The 22610-nt window shown below is 48.3% G+C and overlaps 1 protein-coding gene across 1 annotated transcript in view; it reads left to right on the forward strand.

Annotated features, from left to right (window-relative positions):
* The window catches only part of TINCR (TINCR ubiquitin domain containing), a 123345-nt gene extending 100969 nt beyond the window's left edge, over nt 1-22376 (forward strand). The window contains exons 2-4 of the mRNA XM_064637486.1: nt 6597-7627; nt 14413-16839; nt 17756-22376. Of these exons, the coding sequence (XP_064493556.1) occupies nt 7368-7627; nt 14413-14416 (264 nt within the window). The 5' untranslated portion in view covers nt 6597-7367 and the 3' untranslated portion in view covers nt 14417-16839; nt 17756-22376. The remainder of the gene's footprint in view (nt 1-6596; nt 7628-14412; nt 16840-17755) is intronic.
* Nucleotides 22377-22610: the final 234 nt, after the last annotated feature.

Raw genomic sequence — 22610 nt, forward strand, 5'->3', positions numbered from 1 at the left:
CCCTTCCTGCCACAGGCTCGGGCAAGCTCGGAGTCAGGGCTGGGGAAGCGAACACTGAACGAGACTCTTCTGCCTTTCTACTGCAGGAAGGTAATTTTTCTAATCAGCTCTTCATCGTGACTCAGAGCCACATTTAGAAAGGAACATCAAGGAACATGTCACCTTTGTAGCCCTTCAACCAGGTACATTCCCTTCTTCTCTTCCCTGCTTCACGAACTGCAGAGAAAGACATGAAAAATTCACTCAGTGATGATAATCCCATCACTCCCACAAGCCTCTGGCTTTCATTAGCTTGTGAAACGGTGAGCGACCAAGAAAGAAGAGAAAGAAGAGCCCTCAGAACAATTTATTTTTCTTTTGTTTCAGGCAGGCAGGAAGGTGCTATACAGGCTGTAAGAATTCTTTTGTTTTTCCTCTTCTTTCAGAGGGACTGTTTGGGCTGAGCACGGCTTGGCAAGGTTGGTGTGTAAATATGAGAGGATACCAGAAGGAAATGAAGTTGGATTGTTGGAGAGTGTGCTCATTCCTTTGGCAGCAGGCTGCCTGGGAAGCATGTCACAGCAGGCATCTGAACAGACTGGGGGTGGTCGGACCCGTGGCCTGAAGTCTGGCAGGTCTCAACATTTTCTGTGCTCTCAATCCCTCCTCCTTTTTTGTGGCCCAGAAGTTAGCTGGGACCCACACCATGTTCCATTTCATTATCTGGGAAAACCAGACACTTTATATCCCCCATTTTCTCCTGCAGCTCCTGGTCTGCTCTAAACTTTGGTCATTAAAGATCTCCTTCCTCTCTTTCACACTGATCCAGCTCCAGCTCCTCCTCATATGCAAAGCTGCATGTGTCAAGGCTAGAAACATTTAAAAGCAGGATAAAGAAGCTGTTGACAATCCTTTACCAAATTCCTTCATTTTATTAATGTTATTAGCTCCTAACAATCCACTCTCTTGTAAAGTTTCTGTTGTAGAGACTGTATAACACAGTGTATCATTAGCAAAGGTGTCCTAGACTGAACATCAAGCTTGGCTTTTCCTTTTAAATGACAAAATCCATAAACCCTGACATCTCACTGGATTTCTGTGCTTTGTGGGCTCTCCCTGCAGGGCTGTCTCCCAGACTGGCAGTACCAATCAGTAATACCCCTCTCTCATACTTTCTCATTAAGTATCCATTAGTCACCACAGATGAACACAAGGTACTGAGCTAGGTGTGACCAAAATGGTAGCTGTGCTATTCCCATAGCTATATCCAAGGGAAATTTACCACTTCTCTTAAATAATCCTGGTTATCTGCATTTCCCAGCAGTGTCTTTGAACACCTGAGATGCTGAATTTGACATTGCTTTGAACAGGATGGCAGAATTCACTCAGCACCTGAAATATGCCTGTCTTGCTGCCAGCATCTGGTGCAGCAGAAGAAAGCAAATCCCACCCTGAATGCATGTTAACATTCCTGGATAATACAGAACGGAGAGGATGCCAGAAGAGGAGGAACCAGCATCATCTGCTGCAAGATTTTGGCTGCCGTTCCTTTCTCTGGGCTGCCCTTCTCCGGTGAGACCCTTCAGTCACAGAGGCAGGATTTGCCTTTAGAGCAAAGGACAATCTGTGCTGATCATCCGTTCCCTCCTTGGTTTTTGCTGTTCCAGCCCATCGCCGGCCCCAGCGAGCGCTTTAAGCTCTCCCTTGCCGTTAGATGGCAATGCAGATCCACAGATCCTCTGTCTTCCTGCAAAAGAATCGTGCACAGCTGGAATGGCTCGTAGAAACTCAAATCTTCTATTTCCTCCTGCATCACCTTTGAAGAGCGAGGCACCTGAATGTGTTTCACCTGGAAGGAATGGAGCTGAATGCCTGGGATGGCAGCTCCTCTGAGTCCTCAGTGCACAGGCATTCACTCTCACTCCATTTGGGCCCTTCTTTGTGCACAGAGGCTTGGTTTTTTTCGCTCTTCCACAAATTAATTCATTTGTCTCTTGTTTTGCTGTTTCCACCACCATTTTGTTGTCTTGCTTGTTCCTCAGCTTATTGCCAGCCCTGGCAATGAGTGAGTCATGGGCTGCCTCAGGCCAAACCCTGGAGGATACAGACTTCTTCCGAGGGTCATGAATCTCTCATCTGGGAACTTATAAAGAACTGCAGTGAGAAATAGCTACCACCACAAAATGCTTTCCTCAATACTCATTTTTCAGCTTTTCCATTGTCTGCACTTGACTGGTTCATTTAACATGTGCGTTACTGCCTTTTTTTTCCCCTTCACATTGTCTTTTCCACCAGAAAATGCCACCAACTCACATCCAACTTTTGCTCAGAAAACTTCCAAGTTCATTTGTGTTCCAAAACCAGGCAGGTTTGATCCTTCAGAACTGAATATACGTATTTTTTTCTTCTGGAGCCTGTTTGAAGTTCAATCCCATGCCAAACACAGTCCACCAGCCCTCATGCAATATTGTTGCTGGGCAGCCAGCCAGGACAGTTGTAGGGCCTTTTGGAGTCTGATTTGGATACTTGCAGCAGGATCTGTCTGATTTGGTGACTTCAGCTGCATTAGTGGCAGGAATCCTCGTTTGTACCAGAAAGAATTAAACTACGATCAAACCCCACCCTCTTTTAAAAATCTTTTATAGTGGTGGAGCAGATGGAGAGCTCCTGACTGTGGTCTAGAACAGGGCAGGGTGGTGAGGAGATTTGCCTCCATGCCAGGCAAGGATGGGATACTGGAGCTTCACTTGTCACTCACACCTCCCATATACATTAACATAAGCACCTTCCAGCTTTTCTGGATTTAAAATGATCTAAACAATGAGGATTTGGTCCTAATCCCAGGAGAAGTGCTCCTCCATCACAGAAAGGCTCTCTTTATTCCTGGTGCACAAGAAGTTAATAGTGTTCCTAAGCCCTCTTGGAGAAGTGAGCAGTGTGCTGCAGATAAGTTATATCAGGAGAAAGTGTTATCACTTGGGCTTACACATTTTGTGCTTATCTGTTGGACTCTAAAAAGCTGTTGCATTTAATTACTCATTTCTCAAAGCTTTTATTAATCATTTATTAGCTTTTTGTTCCTTTGCTGTAGATGTAACTTGACATATAAAGTGAGCCCAGTTATTTCATAACCAAGCACATCTCAGGAGGAGGAAAGCACTGAATGATAGGAAGGGCCTTACACATCTTGGCACGTGGTGGTACAGCTCTAGTTGGGGCCTCTGGGACTTCAGAAATATAAATACCAGTGCCTTAAGCTGCCCCATCACCTGAGATATCTGTGGCACTGGGGAATTAGGTGGCAGCTGCATACTGGACTGGGGATTTACAACCTTGTGTTACCCCTCTTTGTGTTGCAGAGCTGCAGGTGTAGGTATGGTCAGCCTGGCAAGGGTGGTTCCCTCACACTTCATCCCTTGCTCCCAAACACAAACTCACCCCAAAGAAACATCAGGGAAAAATTCTTAAGTGTTCATCACTACTGACCACAAGTCCTGGGATCAGGGAGCTCCAAGGAACAGCAAAGGATCTGCCTTGCCAGAAAGACCAGCACTGGCAGGGGGGTTTCCTCAAAGCCTTACAGGCTCTGCCAGGGGAAATCAGGGGCAATTTTCCTGCAGATGTTTCCCTGAGACTTCTGAAAGGACAGAGAAACCTTCATACCCTTATGGAAACCTTTATTTCCTATAAAAACCTTTATTTCCTTATTGAGCAACATCCCATTTCTCCTCTGTCACCCTTTTCAAGGAGAGCAGCACAACAAACAGCAAAGCAGCCCCTGTCAAACCCCTAAAAACCCCACCTTCCTAAGAAAGAAGGCCAGGATCATCTCAACCAGCTTGAAATGTCTTAATAAAGCACCTAATTTAGGCAGGTGTTTCTCTTTTGCTCTAGTCAATGTAGTAAGGAAGCTTTGAGAACAGGAGACATTTGATAAATGCTGTTGCTTTATTTCTTCCCCCCATAAAAACATCACAGCTCACCTGGGTTCTAAATTGCTTTTCAGGCTTTCCTAATGATTGTCTCTCAATGTTTCCATGTCTTTTGTTTGCCCTCAATATGGGGAAAAGCTTTAAGTCAACAAGTTTTTATTTGATTTGTAAATAATGCCAGAGTGACACATTATCACAGATCCCCAGAACTCTGACTCCATGTCTTTTCCTCCACAGATGATGTGCCAGAGACACCACCCAAACAGGCTGCCAGGTGCAGGACAGGTGACAGAAATTAAAATAACTTTGAGGAAAGACCATCTAGAACTTTATTCTATACCTCTGTTTAGCCCACAAACTGTCAGGAGCTGGTGAAATAATTGCTTTGAACAGATAATAAAACATCCTCCAGCAAAACTAAGGTACTTAATATACTGCCCAAGTCAATTTCCCTTATTTCTGCTGTCCTCTTGCTTTTAATAATGGTTTAATGAAAAATTCAAAATTAATTGAAACTGGCATTAGACATTCACGTGTTCCAGCAAGGGTTTCACTACTTCAATATTTCATAAGCTGACTTTACTGCTGTGCTTCTCCTTATCCTGCTTTCCTAGGCTGGGATATCATCCCTGTTCATAAAATGAAGGGTCCCACTGTGGGTGGGTGGGGGTATGTGAGGAAAGTTTTGCAGCCACATCACAGGCAAAGAAATAAAAATAATATCTGTGTGTTTTCCTCCTGCCACCATCCCCCCTTTCTGTATAATGATATTCATCTGAGCCTTGATGGGAAAGAGCTGTCCTAAAAATAAACAGGATCTGTCTGAAAGGTGTCTGAGGGAGGTTTTTGGCAGCTGTCAGGCTGTCACGTATGCTGGGAGGATGGAGCTGGTGGACTCTCTGACACCAGACAGGCTCTGCTGAGATGAGGATGCCTTATGCTCCCCTTGGCACTCACCTGGCAGATCCTCTTGGCCAGAGCCACCAGACCTCGGTGTGTCTGGGGCCTCATCCAGGTCTGGCTGCCATCAGTGAGAGTCTGCCCTTGGATGGCACTGGGAGTTGGATCAGACCCTTGCTTTACCCCTGAGACTCTGGCTGCACACCAGGGATGGAGTTTGGCTCCCCAAGTGAATGTCACCCCAACAGAGGAGGAATCACCAGGCCCTGGGCTTGCAAGTTTCTGTAGGTCTCTGAAAATGAGACCCCTCACTGAGGTACCTGGATATGGGACCAGAGCCTGACCTTTGCTTTTTTTTTGTTAGAACAGCTTTGTACCTCAGTTTCTCCTTCTCTGATAGAGGTGTTGTGGTCCTGCCTTCAAGATTCACAGAATCACAGAATATGCTGAGTTGGAAGGGACCCGCAAGGATCATCGAGTCCAACTCTTAGCCCTGCACAGGAGGGACCCCAAGAGTCACACGATGTGCCTGAGAGTATTATGGACACATCTGCAGACCCAGGCATATTTAAATGCTCCCAGACCATGACTGTGCTAAAAGCAGTTCCTGTTCCCCACAAGGCACTTTATGGACACGCGTTACACGTGTCAGAAGGTGAGCAAACAGAGACACGAAGGCATGACATGACTCATCTCAAGCCTTTGAAGCAAGTCAGTGGCAGAGTGAGGACCCAAGAATCCCAGACCCCACCAAAACAATCATACCTTTGGAGTGACCCAGGATGGAAAGAAAACATTGTGAGCAGAAGCTTCAGTTCTTCCCAAATGCACAAGAAAATCTCCACTGCCCGTGGTGTAACTGGAGGTATTTTGCTGCTTGTTCTTGGCAGAGACATAAAGTGCTGGGGATGGAAAAGAGAGGTTTGAAGACAGGCTGGAAACCTTGTTCCTCCATCGGAGAGTGGACACTTCTTTTGTTCTCAATGGGAGCTGCCATATCTGAAAATCAGGCTGTTTTGTTATCTACTGGGCAAGAGCAGCTCCTTTTTAGTGAAGAGCAGACTCTGAACTCAACTGTCTTGCAGCACTTTGGTCTGAAAAGACTGGTCTGTGTTAAGAAGAATGGATGAGGGAATTAATTCCTGTAATATGGGCTGCAGGAAGTTACCTACAAGATAAGAGCGTGACTTGATCTTTTTGAGAAAAAGAGAAAAAAAGGCTTCCTTATCTTGATGGTGTTTGCTCTGAAGTATCATCTTGTGACTGCCAGAGTCTGCCTTGTGGGATCAGTCAGGTACAGCCGGCTCTCCTGGCTGGCATCACTTCCTTCCTTTTGGAGGTGTCCTTGTATTTCCCAAATTATTGCTCGTTCCCCTCGGTGCTCTGAGGCTTCTGTTCCCAGTGTTCCTGGTGTGCCTGGAGCCCCGTGATGCCGATCCCACTCACGTGCCGAGCAGGATACGATCAGCCCTGCAATTAGGCAGGGATCTGAAAGGAAGAGGAAATCAAGATGATGAAGCGACGAGGAGCACGTGTGAGTCAATATGAGATATCTGAGGGGATGATGAGCAGTGAGTGAGTCCCACCCCTTCTGGAGGGTCCCAGGCTGTTCGTGTACAGTAACTGTACAGACCCCCTGGGGAAATCTGCACTGATGAGGGGTGTTCACACAGCCAGGCTTTATCTCTTCAGGGGGCTCTGATTCTCCTCCGTGAGGAATTTCACAGGATCACAGAATATGCTGAGTTGTGAGGGACCCTCAAGGATCATTGAGTCCCACTCCAGGCCCTGCACAGACACCCCAACAATCCCACCCTGTCCCTCAGAGCGTTGTCCAAACCCTCCTGGAGCTCTGGCAGCCTTGGGGCCGTGCCCACTGCCCTGGGGAGCCTGGTCAGTGCCCCAGCACCCTGTGGGGGAAGAACCTTTCCCTGAGATCCATCCTAAACCTCCCTGACACAGCTCCAGCCCTTCCCTGGGTCCTGTCCCTGGTCACCACAGAGAAGAGATCGGAGCTGCCCCTCCACCTCCCCTCATGAGGAACCTGTAGACTGCAACGAGGTCCTAATTTTCCACTGTGCAGCGCACTTTTCTTCATTCAAATGGCCACGTTAAATAGCTGTGAAGTTCCTAAGTGCCTATTTTGCCAACAGATCTTCTCCCCAGCTGGCAGCTTTTTAGAGCAGGAGACACGAGGTTGCTAAACCCATTCATTTCTCACACGCACCCACGTTTCTAATGGCTGTGGAGATCCAGCTTTAAAGTCCTCTGAGAGCCATTGGCATGAAGAGCACTTTGTGAAGACGTAATTATTATGGGATTTCGGGGTGTGTGGAAATGATTCATGGAGATGTTTCCCAGCCAGCAGGCTCATGGAGCCAGGTGAGCTCTTCCCTGGAATGCGAAGCATGCGGCACAGCAACTGGGAGGAACAGGTTTGGCAGGACATTTTAAGTTGTTCGAAGCAGACAGGCTCTTCAGAGCCACATCCCTGCCTTGCCGACCTCCCAGCTGGATGCTCCTCTCCGCCACACTGGCCCTGGAGAGCTGGAGAGGATGGACACGCTGCGCCGGAGCCTTTCCCGCTGGAAGAGGTACCACATCAAGGTGCACCTGGCTGACGAGGACCTGATGATGCCCCTGACGGTCAGGCCCAGGGACACAGTGATGGACCTGCGGGCTCTCTTAGTGCGGGAGGGCGTCACCTCCTGGAAGAAGACATTTTATTACAACTCCAGGCAGCTCGAGGAGCACGAGACTCTCAAAGAGGCCAATATCCAGAATGGCTCTGTCCTCCTCCTTGTCAGCAATAAAAGGTAGGCGAGGAGCTCGTGTGCTGCGGGGGCGGCGCAGAGGAAGGGGAATGCTCGCTGTGTCTCGGCCCCTTGGGACACTTTTCTGTTGGGGTTTGCAGGCAGCAGATCGAGAACTCGATCCCTGCCATTCCCAGCAGGATTGAGGTTCCAGGCTCTTCATATCCAGATGTGCTGCAGCATGAAATAAGGGGCACAGAGGAAGAGGGAATCTGGTCGATGCTGCCTGTCCTGTCTTGTTTTCCTGGCTGTGTGGCCAAGCACAGAGGGAGAGACAAGATGTGAAAAAGGGCAAGGGAGATTGTGTGACATGGGGAGTGCTCTGGGAACCTCTCACTTGTCCTCATCCTTTCCTGTCGTGCCTGTCTCTCTCCATTTCTTTGTAGTAAATACTTTCTGCAGGTGTTCGGGGGTGGCACAGCCCTGCTGTGACAGGGAAGAGCTGTGAGCCTCCAGCTTACAGCAGAGATCGAGGGGTGCTGGACAGGGATGGCAAGAGGCTGCAGCTGCCCCAAATGTGTCCAAATTGCAGCAGAAAGTACAGTGAGACTCGAGACTCCCAGGACAGCCAGTGCACAGGAGATCAATCATGGCAAGCATTATGTTCCAGAGGGGATGAAAGCTGAGATAATGGACCTGGGACCCACTGGCCCACGGGACAGTTTCGATTCAGTGTGGTGAATTTATGCCCACCTGTGCTGTCTTTCCTAATGCCTGGTTGTTGCTGCCAGCATGATTAATTCTGTGAAGCATTTTGGGGATACTGGGTAGAAGAAATGCACGGGTGTGTTGTGTCTAATTCATCTTTCTCAATCCTGAGCCCTCTGAGTTATGTGTCTATGCTGATCAGAGTTTCCTCGGCAGAAAAACCTGCACTAAGGACTTCAGTTCCTGATTATATGCCACATACTGGAATGGTCCTATTTTCCAGTCCAGAGGCAGCTTGAAATCTCACACAAAGAAGATTTAATAAAGCATTTCTTTCAGAGCTCAGCCAGACACAAGAGATTTCACATCGCTCAGCTCGCTGCAAACCCCAAGTCACCCACGGCCCCTTTCTCCAACATCTCATTTCAGCTCTCTGATTAACTTGGCTCAGCTCCTCCTTTTCACCTTGTTTTTAATGGCAGGAGCACTTCTAGTTGTTGTTGTTTCCAGTATTTATTTTCCTAAATTGTACAGCCTGAATTCTTGGAGGTAAAAAAGGATTTGGAGGGTCTCAGTTGATGGAGTGCTCATTTGGCAGATGCCTGATTTCCATAGCATTTTGTGCACCTTCCCACATGCTGCCAAAGCAGTGTGTAACTGCAGCAATGCAAAACTCACCAGGAGATCCTGTCCCAGGTGTGCTGAGTGCAGGGTGCCCACCTGAAGTCACTGGCCATTTTTGAAAATTTAGAGCTCCAAGTCCCAGCTCAGTTTTCGTGAGCACATGAAAAAGGGAGGAGGATTTCTAATATTTTTCTCCTTGCATTCCCTGAAAACCTTCCTGGCTCCTGACAAGCACCTTTGGCCAATCCCTTATTCCTTTTCCCAGGGCTGGGTGCATTGTGGGGGAGTGGTCAGTCTCTCCCTGAAGTCACGTCTCTCCTCGAGTTTTAGGACAGATTGGGTTGTGACAACCTCAGCCACTCCCGAAGGGTTTTGTGTGGCATCAGTGGTAAATACCCAGGAACTGAGGACACATTTCTGTACAGGCTCACGGGGGTGACTGAGCCATCCTAGCACAATTCTCTCAGATATTTCTGAGATGTCCTTGTGTGTGGCTGGGCAGTCACCGCCCTGCTCGGGACAGTCCTGGGCTGAAGTCACATTGTGACTCAGCAAGCTGGCAGATCCTCAGCACACAGAGGTTTCAGAGGGTTTCAGAGGGCTCTCTCTCTCCCTGCCACTGGGAGTTTACAAATATAGAGTGGGAGAAGGCAGGTGCTGCATTGCAAATGAGATTGCAGGTCCAATTTGAGCCCTAAGATTACTTGGGCAGAAATTTAGCTATTATAAATCCATGTTGCTCCCATGGTGTCCTTGGAAATACACTGGTCTGTATCAGCTGGGCAACAGTGAGTAACCACAGGGACTACAAGGAGAGCAGCCTGTGCAGTGTTGGGACTGTCCAGGAGCCACAGGAGAAGAGAGGAGAGAGAACATAGTGCTGTGTTTGGCCAACACCCCTGAGGACTTGAGAGTTGGTTTTAGTGCTTCACTGACCCAGTGAAGTGATTGACCCTTCCCATCAAAGGTCAGCATCTACTTCTTCAGTTCTCCTTGGAAATCTTGGTGTCTTCTACTTACTCTTTTGTACTGAGGTGCCAGCCAAGCAGAGCAATATTAATTCCAAAAGTGGAGTTGCTGTGATTGCCAAGGTCTGCAGCTCAGTGTCGTGCCCATAAATATTAATGGTCACTCTGCATGCTGTGTGTTCCTACAACAGGCTCATGGGACAGTTTGCTTTGAACTAGAGAAAACATGAAAATGACCCTATTTTTCATCCTCCCCTCCCCCCTTAATGCCTTCGTAGATAATTGGCATTTAGCAAAGGCCAAGTCAGCATTTCCACTTCTTGCTCGTGTTTTCTGGGGTTTATAACTCAGTCATAAAAATTCACTTAAGGCAGCAGCTTGGCAGGAAAGGGATCAGTGTACTAGCTAATGCTGAGAATTTATTTGGACCTTAGCGTTTAAAAGTTCGAGCAAAGCCATTCTGGAGTTCAGTCAACATGACCCCTTGCCCTGGGAAAACACATGGGCAGGCCAGAAGTGGGAATATCACACCCACTGAGGATGCAATTCCCCCTTGTGCAGAGCCTGTTAATCACACCAGTGCTGTGCTGGCTGAGGTTGCAGTGCTGGTGCAGTGGAGGCTGAGCAAAGAACACGCTGAAAAACAGTCTCTGCCCCAGAGAGCGACATATTACAACAACGTGCTTTGCAAGTGGGTTAAACAGGCAAAGCAAGAATTAAAATGGGAATGAACAAGCAGAGAAATGCCCCAGCTCAGTGGCCTGTGGTGTTCAAGCCATCAGTGCCCAACAGGAGACCACCAGCGAGTCTCGGCATGAGTGGAGCACCCACCCAGCTCGGGTGCAGGAGCAGCCACCCAACTTGGGTGCAGGAGCAGCCACCCAGCTTGGGTGCAGGAGCAGCCACCCAACTTGGGTGCAGGAGCAGCCACCCAGCTCGGGTGCAGGAGCAGCCACCCAGCTCGGGTGCAGGAGCAGCCACCCGGGCATGCACGGGCTGTCCCAAGTGCCCGGGGCGTGCTCAGCCCTGGCACTGTTGGACCACGCCACGGCAGAACCCGTTTGGCTCGCTCCGGAGGCGGCGCAGGGCCCCAGAGCCAGGGAGCTGCTCGGCTGGTCTGGTGGTGCTGTGGGAGTTCCTGAAACTGGCACGGCTCTTCCTGAGTTTCCTGTGCCGCTCTTTGCTGGCTGCGTGCTGTGGAGCACCAACCAAAGGCAGGTTTGACTCCTTGGGACAGTCAGCAGCAGTGCTGGATGGTGGCTGTGTGGAATCAGCTGCTCCCTGTTGGCCGTTTGTTGGCTGTGTTTTGATGTTTCGTGGCAGATGGAGGGATATTGCCTTGAACTGGTGAATCCACCTCTTAACCCAGGAGCTGTTTCGAACAGAGGATGTCAATGGGTGATCCAGAGTGATCCCTCGATGTGCTGGATCCCTGTCACTGCCTGTTCCTAAGGATCTGGATGTGGTATAAGCACAAGCAGGTTGACAGAGCCCTGGCCCTTGGTTCCAGGCTCCTTTCCTGCTCAGTCACCCAGGCAAGGTCTGTCCTAATAAATTAAGCAGCGCCTGGACAGCTCTCTGTTACAATGCTGGAGTATTGCACTGCAGTTTTGGCCCAGTCCAGGGGCCTTTCAGGAGCCAGCATGGGCTGGCTCCTCATGGACTGCTCCTCATGGGCTGTCTGGATGTTTCCACACAGGCTTGGGGGGTAGGAATTTAATACAGAATCCTTGGCCATTCTGTGCCAGCTGTCCCCTCAGTGCAGGAGAAAGTCCCAGGCACATTTAATTTACTGGCACAGACTCGGCCACAGCACATGGGTTCCCTCAGCCTTTTGGAAGCCAAGGTTCATTGAGGCCAAGCAGCTTTTGTCAGCGTATATGGCTTGCCCAGAGAATGGAGTTCAGGAAGTCACTGGTGAATAGGTTAAATAAAGTAGATGCCAGCATTGAGTTTAGCAGAAGTCTATTATCTGGAATCTATTGGTGTTGATTTGCTGGCCTGGAGCCACCTGAAAGCATCTATCTCAGGGCATTAGCTCAGTTACCATAACAACTCACCTAGGAACAGCTCTTGACAGCTCCAGGAGCAGACCAAGGCCTCACGTGGTATATCAGCCACTCTTAGGTCAAAACAAGCATGTCCAGGATTCTCCCTCTCCTGCAATCCAGCCTCAGTGTCCCTGGTGAGTGCCAGTCCTTAAACAAGCTTTGACATGCTTGGGACCCTGTTTTATCCTTCAGAGGCAGTTCAGCCAAGTTTGCCAGAAGTCCATCCACTGAAGAATGGATATTCTATCTCCTGCCAGAATAACAAACCCATCCATCCTCGGGGAGCCTGTCACGTTCCCTTATTGGCATTCAGTTTACAGCCTCTGATTTTTGGCCTCATAAAGGAAAACTATGTCTGAGCCACTTGCACAAGGTCCAGCTTCGGGGACATTAAACTCCTGCCTACAGGATGGCACAGGGATCAATGGCAGACACCCAGCAGTGGCTCACTCCACACTTACATCACTCCACTGGCCTGTCAGCCCTGCTCACTCTCACTGGAATTCCCTGGGAAGCAGCCACAGCAAAGCAGGGAACACTGGATCTCTAGAGACCGACAGAATAATGAGATCTACACTGTTTGACCCCGAAAGGCGACAGGACAGCCCGGACCTGAATTCCGTTCTCTACACTGGGTTTCAGTGTGGTTTTGTAATGCCTCCTCCTTGCACCAACCCTCCTGCTTCTGGGGCTGTTCAGCAGCTGCTCCTCAGCATGGTGGGGAGACTTTTCACCCCCATCCAACTTCTGCAGCCTTGCCCTGTTAAGCTGGGGCCTAGCAGCAGGCTCCGAGGCATCTCGCAGTAGGATAACGATCCTTTAAACAGCACTGGGAGTCTCTCTTCTCAGGGAGAACTAATTAAGTTCTTCAGTACATGCTTAGACATATGCTGACCTGGTGTGGCCTTAACAGGCCCATTTCCATCTACCAGATAAATAATGCTGGCTTAAAAAATATCCTCCTGGAGATGTGTTACTGAGGCAACAGCCAGGTGGGGGGCTGACTGCATCTCTGTGGCTGGAGGTATTTATGTGTATTACTCACGGGCCAAGCTCTCTGTTGGTGGACTCAGTTAAGTGATTTTTAAGTTCTGAAAGCACCTGTGCAGTTACCTCTGCTGACCTCTCACAGTGGACAGGCCAGACAGTGACACCTGTATTTAGCTCATTCACTTAGTGTTCAGCCCAAGCAGCTCATTTAACAAAAGCAGAGGGTATTGCATCAACAGAGAACGTGGTCCATAGGATCTGAATTCCTCCCTGTGCAGTCACATGGGATTGCAGGAGATGAAACCAAGCTAATGTGTCCCCTGGGGGTCTGCCTTGGCTCTAGGCAAAGAATTAATGAATGGAAAGTACATCCTAAACTAGATTCCTTTCTGGTGTGATATGGCCCAGCTTCCTGGACTTCTCTGCAGTGCTGGTTTATACCAGGTGAGACTTTTACCCCGTTGGGATAAATCCCCTCTCCTGTGTCCTGGTGTTTTATGGGGCAGATGTGCTACAGGGTGTGCTCATGGAAACCCTTGGCCATCACAATCCTCCAGATTTTCAAGTGAAGAAGCAAATGCTGGAATATGAATCCTGGTTTGGGTTTTACAGACAACACAAACAGCAACTGATATCAGCCTAACTAGACTGATCCTTTGCTAGAACCCAACAAAAAACCCCACCCCACAAACTCTGAACTTCTCTAAGACCTGATGAAATATTTGCAGCACAGGCTCAGTTTCTTGTCTGCATAATTGCAAACAGCAATTCACAGGAGTCAGAAGACTCAGCCCTGCTCTTACTGGCTCGGCTGGGTGGGGTGGCTGCCTGGTAAAGCTGCTGTGGGCCATGAGAACCTTGGTTGCAGTCCAAGGTGGGATAATGAGCTCTCTGAGCAAACCCCAGCCCTGAAGAGGTACCCCTAGAAACTTGGAAGAGTTTAGGCTCTGTTCTGGAGACCCCAGGGAGCAGCTGTGATGATTTCTAAGGGTTTTCAGAAGAGTAACTCAGAAAGGAATTCTACTTTTGTTAAGCTTAAGCCTTCTGTGCAGGGTCTGTACCCCGTCAGAAAATGTTGATGGACCCACAACCCGAGAAAGCCATTTAGTGCTAATGCCTGGGGCTCTGCTAAGGCAGAGCAATTCAAGCTCTGTCTTACTGTAAACATTCTCAAAGTGCTTCTAAAGCTACAGACTGCCTTGTTCCAAGATGAAAAATGGATTTCCAGCAGCATGCACTAAAGAGGAAGAGCCTTGATTATGGGGAAAAGGCTTCCAGACAGTTGTGGATTATCTGAAGGAGGCTGAAGGCACCTTCTGTGGAAGGATAAACGGGTTTGAAACCCTGCAAGCAGCTTATCCTCAATTTTACAGAGTGACTGAAGAACCAAACCAGGGAGAGAATGAGGTTTATATTCTCCCCACGTTGGGTCAGCGCCTCCTTGGTCAAATGCCATTTTTGATTGTGTGTCCACAGTGCTCCAAGTATTTGCCTCTTTCTTATTCAGATAATGCCAAGGAGCAGAGCCAAAGCCATGAGAGACGGGGAGTGTGACAAGGGCTGAAGGGAAGCAGATGGAAGAGAGCTTGGCCATGGAAAGGCAGCCTGGCCACCAGTGTTGGTAAGTCCCTCCCCACACACCAGCTCAAGGACTGTTCAGAAAGCAGCTCCAAGTGTTTTCAGCACAGTGCCCATGAATAATTAACCCAAACAAAACAACAAGTAAGGTTTCCTCATCAGTGTGCCATGTGCTCCCAGCTGCCAGCAGAGGAGTGTGGGTAAGGCTGACTCAGCTCCTGAGGGCAGTGAATCAGTGCAATGCCCAGGAAAGGGGACTTCTCCCTGGGCAGTGGAGTGAGAATCAGCTGGGGTGGACTTTGCTTAAGGCCTTGGATGGGGTCATGGGACATCTGGGCCTCCTTCCAACTCGCTCTCAGGATTCTGCAGGAAGTTGCTGATCTTGGCCTTTGCTTTCCTACCTGTAAGTGTGAGATAATTTATTCTTCCCTTTCTTCTATTCTTTGTCCATCCAGCTGTAAATGACTCAGGTTTGTGCTCTGGAGCACTTTCTATGCAGTGAGGCCCCAATTTTTAGGCTGAAGGCTCTGTACACCCAATAAGTGATAAGTGCACTGTAGACAGTCCTGGAGCTTGGCAGCCTGTGTGTATCCAAAGGCCAGGGACTAGCTGGTCTCTGTTATGGTGGCCACCTCCCCTGACCTCAGCAACTCATAGTTACACCAAAACTGCCTCATTTTTGAGTCAGAGTTTATAAGACAATGAGCCTCCTTGTGTTCTCCATCTGTGCTCCAGCTCCCCCTCCCCACCCTGCTCCAACAACTTCTGAACCAGCTGACCTGATTCAACCCAATCTGATGGAAAGGGAGAGGTCTCACAGACCCAAGATCTCTGCAATTTTCATGAACAAACAGCAGCTGGATAGAAGAGAGACATTTAAGTTAATATCCTGCTGAAGGAAAGGTAATTACACCTCTTGCTCCTTATCTATTTTGGGATGCAGCAGCCAGGTGACCAGCTGGCATTTAGATCTGGCTGGTCAATCAGTTCCTGCCCAGCTTCAAACCAGCCCCTGCACTCGCTGCCCCTTCCCTGCAAAGCCAGAAGCTGCTGGAAGAGCTGAGGATTTTGCTGGGGAGGCCTGGAGGGGATGAGGTGCCCTGGGGATATTGCAGTGAGCTGGGAGCACCAAGAAAGGAAGAAATAAAAAGCAACTGTAATACACAAATCAGAAGGAGAACGGGTTTCACCACTTCCCTGCTCACAGAACAACTTGTTTTTTAGGTTCAAACTTATTTTCAGGAAAAAAAATGGATGTTTCACTAACCACTACAGTACTTTCCCTAGAAAATTCCAAGGACTGGCAACTGTCTTAACCAATCCCCCCAAACCTGCCTTTTCTGTTTTGCAACTGAATTTTTTTGGCCACGAGGAAACATCTGATTATTTTTTTCCCCGACACCAGCATTTGAAGAAACGCCGTGGAAAACAGAATTTTTCTCCTTTTCCTTTTTCCAAGGGGCAAAAAATATTTCCCCAAGTGCATCCTTGGACTTTGCACAGAAAGAGATTCTGAGACAAACACGTGAGCTTTGTCACGGCTGAAGATCTTTCAGTCCAGGCAACTGGGCTGGACAAAGAGTGGGATGGGACTTGGATGGAAAGAAGGAATATGACTTTTCCAAGGTCAACCAGCAATCCAGGAGACCAGGGAAGAGCTGGTGCTGTTGGGTCAGCAGTTCTGCCACTTGGCCATGCGGCGCCTCTGCACGTCTGTCTGTCCCTGGAATAATGAATTTCTTGGAGCAGAGCCAGTACTTTCCTGAGTGCTTGGAAAGTGCCTTGCACAGCCCTAGGTGCAGTCATAAATAATGATTAAAATGATAATAATAACACTAAAGTGGATGTGTGCCACTGGAGATGGGACACACTCAGCAACAGAGCCCTAAATCTATGCCCCTCTTCTAGTAAAAGGTACAGTTTGCCTCACAAAGCCTGGGAGACCAGGATTTACTTCCCTGGACTTGATAATCACAGTCTTTTGCTCTGCAAAAAGCGAACTGACCTGAGCTGAATTAGGTTCAGTATCTACTCTTAACACCTCCTGCCTGTAGCTGGCAGCTCTGGTCAGCTCTGGAAGGCTTTTTGCAGCTCAGGGGGATATCTGGAAAGACTAAATTAACTGTGGTGGTGTGGGGAGCTGCCTGGGTTAATGTTTTTTTCAGTGATAGGCTTTGATTGACATTTCAAATCTGCCTGACAATCTTTTATTCTAAGTGCAGTTGCTGCCTTTCTTCAGAGCAGGAAGAGCTGGTTTGGTTGCTGTCCTTCAAATGATGGATCTTATCACATGGGAAAAAGAAGTTAAGAAAAGGCAAACCACCTGGAAAGAGCCACAGGACCAACATAAAATGAGGTAAAACTAATCTATTTGAGGTGTTTCTGTTTTGTCCCTCTGTGCCATAATCCAGTGATACCCAAGAACAGGGGCTGTGCTCTGAGGAGCAAGAGCTGACTGTTTTCTTTCTTTATTTGCCTCTTCATTATGTCATTTCCTTCAAGAAATTTGTTTAATGCTTTGCAAATAGAACTGTGCAACTCTCTAGTGATGAGAGAATCGTGGAAGATGACTGGAAGAGACCCACAGGGATCATCAGTCCAACTCCTGGCCCTGCACAGGACACCCCAACAATCCCACCCTGTCCCTCAGAGCGTTGTCCAAACACTCCTTGAACTCTGGCAGCCTTGGGGCTGTGCCCACTGCCCTGGGGAGCCTGGGCAGTGCCCCAGCACCCTCTGGGGGAAGAACCTTTTCCTAATATCCAGCCTAAACCTCCCCTGACACAGCTTCATGCCACTCCCTGGCATTCCCAGGACAGAGAATGCAGTGGGACAACCTCTTTTACTCACTTTTTACCCTGCCTCTTCTACTGCCTGTCCCCTACTCCCTGTCCCCCTCTTACTGCTGTTGCAGGTATCCTTAATGCTTGCTAAATGCTGGGATCACACCACTCAGCTGCCCTCAGAACAGGAGGCAGCCACTTTTTAGAGAGTCATTTAGACATTTGGGGTTTACCTGAGTCTGGCCAAGGAGGTCTGATCAAGCAAACAGGCAAAAGGATGCTTCAAATCCTCTTCTGGACACAGCTGGGTGGAAAAATAAGTCTTTTGTTTGAGGTGTCCAGTCTCTCCTTGTTTGTCCATCAAAACCAGCCAGGCTCTTCAGGCTGCAGAGCATTGGGCTGTGGCTGTGTGTCCAAACACCAAAAAAAAGATGCTGATAGTAAGAACTGCTCTGAAATGGATGTTTGCCTTATTCTCTGTGAACACAGGTGTGGACAGACCAAGGACCAGCACTGGAAGGTGTGGGAGGAGTCTGTGTGACAGCCCTGAGCTTATTGCAAGATGGAGAAGTTCACAACTTCACAATGCTGCTCCACAGGAGGGATTTCTGCTTGTCAGGAGTGTTTATCTCTGGGATCCTGCTGTCGTTGGGGCACGATGGACAGGATTACCCAAAGCACTGCTCTTTGCTGCTGTTCACCTCCACCCTGCAGACAGGCCTTCCCAGCCAGCTCCTCTTGAGCTTCAGGAGCAGAAAACAGGCCCAGGCAGGTCATCTCCACCAGCTGCTGTGCTCCAGCAGGGCAGCTCAGCCTGGGGCTTGTTTCACTGGCTCTTCTGTGCTTCTCCTGTACCCGAGACACGGATGCATCAAATGTTTCAGTTTACCTGGCGTTTTTCCTCAGCACTAAATTTACTTTTTAAAGTTACATCAGTGTCGTACCCAGAGGGAATGGAGGAACAGATGCAGCCTGTGAAGTTCTGGCTTTAATTCACCTGCCTCATTTAATTTCCTGCCCTGCCTTCTAATCAATGAGTCTGCCCTGCTGGCCATGGGAATACCGAGGTTTTTCCATATCCAGGAGAATTCCACACAGTGGCTGAGCTCCCAGGGCCTCGAGAAGGCCATGCCACATCTCCTTTGAGGCTTCCCTATGGATTTCCCTCCCCCAGAAGCACTTGGCCACACTCTCCAGGCCATGGCAGCTGCACCACATTTCCTCGCAGGGCCCCTTGGCACAGGGCAGCTGTGCCACATTAGCCTCTCTTAGCCAGGCTGGCTGTGTGGCATTCCCTCCTGGAAGTGCTCTCCTGCCAGGATTTCAGCCACATGGCACATTTTTCAGGGCCACATGCTGCTTTCTGGGGCTCTGTGCCCACGGCAGCTCTGCTGTGCTACCTCAGATGCTGCTGAGGCCATTTGGGCCTTGGCACCTCCCAGGGTTCCCAGGATCAAAGGTGCTTTCCAGGGGCTCTTTTCTCCCTCCCAGGGCCCCCAGGCCAGGTCATGGTGCTGTGCTGGCCCTGAATGTGTCACTTCCCAGGTGTTGTCCCAGTGGCACCGTCTCAGTGGGGCTGTCAGGACTTCACTGCCTCAGACACACACGGCTGTCAGGAAACCCTGATGAAAGGGTTTCCTGCACTTTTGCTTTGATTAAGCAGCCTCCCACTGTCCTGCTTATTTTGGGCTCATGTTAATTCCAGGCATGGAATTAATTCGTGTTAAATCCGAGCTGCCCTGGTGTCAGAGCCCTTGGAGACAGGAGCCTGTGCCTGGTAGCACCTATTTTGTGACGCTGCTGCTTCACCTCAGGCATTACAATCTGTATCAGATTTTTCTTTGCCTGCTAAAATGGACAATTAGGATCCCGTTGTAATGCAAATTGCATGGTGGAATAAAAACCGCGGGGAACAAAATCCCAGATCGGTAGTTCTGTCAGCCTTTGTTGCTGTGTGATGGGTCCTGCTCAGCTCCTGCTCGCTGGGAAGGATCAGGCAGAGGAGAACTCAGTGTGCCTTTGTGTTTTATAGGGATGTGAGGCTGCCTTTAGGCACTGACAGCCCCGATATTGTGTGTGCAAACCTAACAGACAGATTTTCCTCCTACACTGGAAATTTGATGATTGTCTTGTTTTTTTTTTTTCAAGGCTCTGTTTTATAGCACCCAAACCCGTGGGGTAATTGCCAGTCTCTCTGCACAGGGCTGAGATGACTTGGTGAGAGAAGCAGAGAGATGCTGGAATTTCAATTTCAGCCACATAATGTGCTCCCAGTCCCAGTGGCCTTGTACGTGTGGTGCTGTCATTGGTGTCGTCGTGATTGTTCTTGTCACTGTTCTCTTGCCATGTTTGGTTGTAAATGTTGTAAATGAAGAGAAATATTTAAATTTGTGAAGGAATCTAAAGTTACTGGGGAGTTAAACACACGGGAGCCCTGAAAAAAATGGAAGAGGTATTTATGTCTTCATTTCAAATGGCAACACGAAGTGATATTTTGTTGATAGAGCTGCTTTTACTGCAGATCAGCTTTGCATTTCCCCGGGCCACGGGTAACAGGGAATTAAGGCTGCATGTTTTCACAGCAAAGCTCATCTTTGAGAACTGAGGTGGAATATCTGTGCTCATAAAGTGCTATAACTGGCAGTCAGGAGGCCAGTGTTCAGCTGAGCTTGTACAGTACCTGTAAGATCCAGATTGAGAGCAATGCCTGCCCATATCCCATGGACATGGTGGCTTCCAGAGGACAGCAAGGAACAAGAGTGAGAGGTGGTGAAGCCAGATGGATGAGCTGAGTTCAAAGTCCTCCTAGAAGCTACGGCAACATAGCTTGTATATCTACTCAGAAAAGCCTTTGCAAGTACCATAAATGACTCTAAATGGCCTTATTTTCCTGCTAGCAGTGAAATAAGCAGCTTCAATGGGGAGGAGTAAATCCACTTGATTGCTCATGTTGCCTGGAATAACCCTCTTATTGGTTATTACTAATAACCCAATCTATTGCTGCCAGCCTTATCTGCCAGGGAATCACTGTATTGCTCCTAAATTTCCCATTACAACAGAACCAGGGGAGTTGGAAGGGCCTCAAGGGAGGAAACTCTGTAGGAAGCAAAGGACAACATGGAGCACTTGGGTTATAAACAATGTGTGTGACAACTGAGAGACATCAGGGCCAATCTATCTTTGGAGGAAGGTTTCTGCCAGGCAAGGCTGAGCTCCTTCTGTCCTGACTCCTTCCTAAGCCCATCCATGGTGTTTTTATGCCTGGCCATGGGGTGATGGAGGTGTTGCCTTGTTGGCTCATATTCTGAATGGAGGGGCTTTTAGACCTTGGGTGAACAAAGCAGCTCAAGCTCAGGCCTCCAGTCCAGGATTCAGATGATCATTCTCCATTGACATCCATGATCCCCACAGCAGGAGTGTTCTCACACGGCAACGCCCTGGGAAATTCCTGGAATAGAGCAGTTTCTGCTCTCATTTATGCAATTATAAACCCAGTGTAGCTCCATTTGAAACAACTGTTTTCATCCAATGCAAATAAGATCAAGATCTGACCCAGGCTGGTTTTGTACACAGTGGAAACCGACTGAATTATGGAAAACAGGAAACAAATCTAATGTAAATCTGAATGGAAATATCATGCTCTCTGTTACATCAGAATAAACTGGAAGCAAGCCTGTTGGTTCTAATGGAATTCATCTGGATTTACACTCAGCATTTGTCAGTTGGCTGCACACCGACATCAAAACTCAAACCAAGCCACCTCATCTGAATAGCTTTGAACAATTTCTCCCTTTTCCTTCACATTTAAGCAGTTGCCTCTGCATCCCGATGGCTGATTAGCCTTTTCAAACAAATAAACTCCTGCATCAACAAAGCAGCCCTGCTCTCACTGGCATTTGCAGAATCTAAATGATGAAATGTGAAGAGCTGAGCTTGGCTTTGGAGTCACTTAAACTTGCTCCTGCTCCCCTGTGTTCACACTGGCAGAGCTCGTGGGAGGGCAGACCTTGGCAACAACCATTCTGATTTCCCCAAAGAGGGAAATCCCAAAGGCAAATTCGTTGCCTTCCCTCCAGCTGGCAGGGCCAGCTGTTTCCTGGGATGCACAGGAGACCCTTCAGAGGTCAGCAAAATACTGTTATACTTCCACCCTTGCTGTCTTCAGTCAGATGGTCAGGACAAAGCCAAAACCCTCCCTGATGGATCTAACAGGGAATTGTGTCATCCTCTCTTTCCACAGGCAAGTTGCTGTGCAGGGAAACATGGGTATTATTCATGGGAAAGTGAGAGGGTTAATTAATGCCTGAGCAACAAATTTGACTCCCTGGGTGAAAGTCACTGGAAAAACACAATATCTGAGTAAGAGCACAAGCCATGGCAGCCCTTCCCTTGAAGCTCATATACCCCAGCTTCTTACTTAATTCAGTTTTTAATCTGTGCTCATGTTTCTCTTCAGATAATTAGTAAAATGTATCTTAATTAAAACAAGAGGAGGAGAAGAAGACACACAAACAAGGCAAAGCCCTAAGTTGGGATTTGGGGAGGGGCAAAGCCATTATTCAAATAGAAATCTCGTGGCAAGCATGGTAATAGCAATTATGCAGAGTGTATCAAAGGTAAAAAGTTTTCTGAAAGTTGGATAACTGTTTGTCTGTACTCCCTTCTGAAAGAAGGGACTGGCTAGAGCCTGATGTCTGACCTGAAATCAGTCTCCTGGGGAGAAGAGCTGGGGGAGCTCTGTGGTCAACAACCCTTGTTTTTTTATTTCTCTGTCACTTTTTATCTGTGGGATCCTCAGGAAATAAACTGGGCAAGATTTTCACAAGTGGCCCCTGTCTGTGGTTGCTTTAATGTGTAGATGTTCAACCTGGACATGCCTAATCACCCTTTGCTGCATCATTAGCAACAGAGCACCTGTGGGTCTCGACAAGGATCTGACTGTGCCAGCCACTACCTCTGATTCCTTATGTTCCCCTCTGTAAATTGATATAATAAATACTTTCCTGATTTTATAAAGCTATTAAAGGCTTTCTAATGAAACAGAGGCTTTGAAAGACCTGTGATTATTATGGATTATTCTTTCTTAGGCTTATTCCTAAGCCTGTGTTCAAGGCCAGGTTGGATGGGGCCCTGAGCAACATGATCTAGTGAGTGGCATCTCTGCCTGTGGCCGGTGGTTGGAACTGGATGATCTGTAAGGTCCCTTCCAACCCAAACCATCCTGTGATTCTGTGATTCCTGCAGGTCAGCTGTGCCTAATTTGTGAGAGGGATTTTTTGTACAATGCAATGCCTTTGCTATCTTGTTTCTGTTCTCTACAGCATAACCTGGAATAAATGCCTGG

This window comes from Pseudopipra pipra, chromosome 27 (genome assembly GCF_036250125.1).
Source record: "Pseudopipra pipra isolate bDixPip1 chromosome 27, bDixPip1.hap1, whole genome shotgun sequence".
NCBI classification, from domain to species: domain Eukaryota; kingdom Metazoa; phylum Chordata; class Aves; order Passeriformes; family Pipridae; genus Pseudopipra; species Pseudopipra pipra.